General features: G+C 55.1%; 1 protein-coding gene across 1 annotated transcript in view; it reads left to right on the top strand.

The window, feature by feature from the left end:
* Positions 1-2,648, top strand: part of MYO15A (myosin XVA) — a 48,750-nt gene that overhangs the window by 11,270 nt on the left and 34,832 nt on the right. Inside the window, 4 exon segments of the mRNA XM_024752798.1 lie at positions 467-580; positions 1,112-1,273; positions 2,104-2,217; positions 2,560-2,627. Coding sequence (XP_024608566.1) covers positions 467-580; positions 1,112-1,273; positions 2,104-2,217; positions 2,560-2,627 — 458 coding nt within the window.

Raw genomic sequence — 2,648 nt, 5'->3', positions numbered from 1 at the left:
ACTCACGGTGCTCTGCTGAGGGTCTGTCTCCCCTGGCCGGCAGGTGGGCTCCCATGAGGCCAGGGGCTTCTGTCTGCCGTGTTCCCCTTTGTGTCCCAAGGGCCTGGCTTGAGGCCTGGCCACAGTCTGTGCCCACCACCCTGGCTGGCCCTGCGAGTACACGTCTGGTCCGTGGACACACGTGTGCAGAGACTTGTGTAGCTGGTACACATGTGAAAAGGGCCACCTTTCTTTCATTTCTCCAAGCAGAGTTAAATCCTGCCCAAAGCCCCGCCCCACCACCACACCAGGGTCCCCCCAACCGCCCGCCAGTGCCAGGCTGGGGCTCACTCGTCACAGGGGCACCAGTCTCACCTGAGGCCCGTGTGTGTACTTGTATCCGTGGGCATAGCTGGGCTTGTACGTGTGTCCGGGGGTCACCTAGGTCGGCGGCTCCCCTCTCTGCAGCCTCCAACCCACTCCACAGGCCAAAAACGAGAGGAACTACCACATCTTCTACGAGCTGCTGGCTGGGCTGCCCGCCCAGCTCCGGCAGGCCTTCAGCCTGCAGGAGGCCGAGACCTACTACTACCTGAACCAGGTGAGAGCCAGCAGGCATCTGAGGGCCCTTGGCCTGGTCCCCTCCCCCCATCACTCCGTGTGGGCCGAGAGAGCCAAGTCGTGGCGTCCTGATGGCCAGCGAAGGTGTTGGAGGTTTGGGAGGGTGTGTTTGGACTTGGCGATGTCTCATCGTGGCAAGGGGGACAGGTATCTTTGGGGTCCAAGGCCAGGGTAGGGGAGGCCGACCTGATTCTTTGTTTTTCTGGAGCCTAGAATAGAACTAAGTGGCCTGGAGCGACTACACTTCCTTCCAGAGCCTCACTTTCGTCGTCTGTAAAATGGGGACAGCACAGTCCCGCTTTGCAGGGGTGTGTGAGGATTAGAAGAGGGAAATGTACACGAAGCCCTCAGCACAGGGCCTGGTATGCGGTGCCCGCTCGGAGCCTCCGGCCCTCGGGAGTAGAAGGAGAACTGGGATATCCGGCCACACTGCAGGCCGGGGCAGAGCAGGGACCTTGAGGGCTCCTGGCCCCCACCCAGGGTCCCCGACCCCTGCCCTCCCCTCGCCCAGGGTGGGAACTGTGAGATCTCAGGGAAGAGCGACGCGGACGACTTCCGCCGGCTGCTGGCCGCCATGGAGGTGCTGGGCTTCAGCGCCGAGGACCAGGACAGCATCTTCCGCATCCTGGCCTCCATCCTGCACCTGGGCAACGTCTACTTTGAGAAGTATGAGGTGAGGGGACACCACGGCCACACGGCCCGCTCCCTTGGGACATGGGCGTCCTCTGGAGGCTGAAGAACTGGCTGAAATACCGCCGGCTCACAGCCAGAAGCACAGATCATTTGGTCTTCTTCTCCGCTTTGGGGGTTGTTCATCTTTTTCTAATTGACGTATGAGAGCTCTTTATATACGTTAAGGGAATCAGCCCTTTGTCTCTAGGGTGAATTGCAAATATATTTTCTGGTTTATCATTTATATTTTGATTGTTTACAGGTTTTTTGCTGTTTCGGTTTTTGGTGGGGTTTTTTGCTATGCAGATTAAAAAAATTATTTTCAGGTATTTCATTTATCAAGTCTTATAGAAATTTTAGACTTTCTATCATTTTAGAGATCTATCTCTCTAAAATTATAAAAGCCTATGCCTATAATTGTTTGAAGACCTTTTATGGTTTCTGTGACTATTTTTTTAACATTTAAATCTCTGGTTCATCAGGAATTTATTCTAGTAAGGTACAAGGTAGGGATCTTGTTTTTTTGTTTAGATAGTGACTCAGTCTCCCAACTTGAGAAATACGTATTTATCCCATACTGAAAATTCCTGTGTACGTTTGTGTCTAACTCCTGACTTTTTTACTGTGCTTCGTTGACCTGTTTACGAACTATGTGTCTGTCCCCACAGTGTTTTAATTATTCTAACTTTATGCTTTACCATCTCCTGGGACCCCTGTACTCCTCTTCTGTTTTAGAATTTTCCTGGCTGTTCTCACTTGTTTCTGTTTTTTACAGGAACTCATATAAAAAGCTTATTTAGCTCAAAATGCACTCCTGTGGGTGTTTTGCAGACGGACGCGCAGGAGGTTGCCTCGGTGGTGAGCGCCCGGGAGATCCAGGCCGTGGCCGAGCTGCTGCAGGTCTCCCCCGAGGGCCTGCAGAAGGCCATCACCTTCAAAGTGACCGTGAGTCCCTGGGTGCGGGGTATGCTATCGAAGCCTCCTGACAGCCCTGGACGGAGCTGCTTTGTGCCCCGTCCTGTGTGGGCCCCCTGCCCCTCTCCCCCACCTCCCCAACCTGTCCATCTTCTGGGTCTGGCCCAGAGGTGGGTAACCTCAGACCCCAAAGGCATTTGGCACCAGTCTCCGGGCCTTTGCATAGGTTGTTCCCTCTGCCTGGAATGCTGTTCCCTTTTTCACGCCTACTGATTCTCAAGCCCCAACACAGGTACCGTCTGCTCCAGGGAGCCGTCCCTGACCCCCGGCTGGGCCAGTCTCTCCCACACCCCTGCCCTCCCCCCTCCCCAGGCTGATGTCACCATTGTGTCTGCTTCTGCCTCTGTCTCCCGCTCAGACTGGAAGCCCTCCTCCCACCAGCAAGCCAGGCAGAAGGGGGG

Source organism: Neophocaena asiaeorientalis, unplaced genomic scaffold (assembly GCF_003031525.2).
Source record: "Neophocaena asiaeorientalis asiaeorientalis breed wild unplaced genomic scaffold, Neophocaena_asiaeorientalis_V1.1 scaffold540, whole genome shotgun sequence".
In the NCBI taxonomy this organism is placed as follows: Eukaryota; Metazoa; Chordata; class Mammalia; order Artiodactyla; family Phocoenidae; genus Neophocaena; species Neophocaena asiaeorientalis.
The sequence above is the reverse complement of the archived record's forward strand: the minus strand, read 5'-3'. Positions and strand labels throughout refer to the sequence as shown.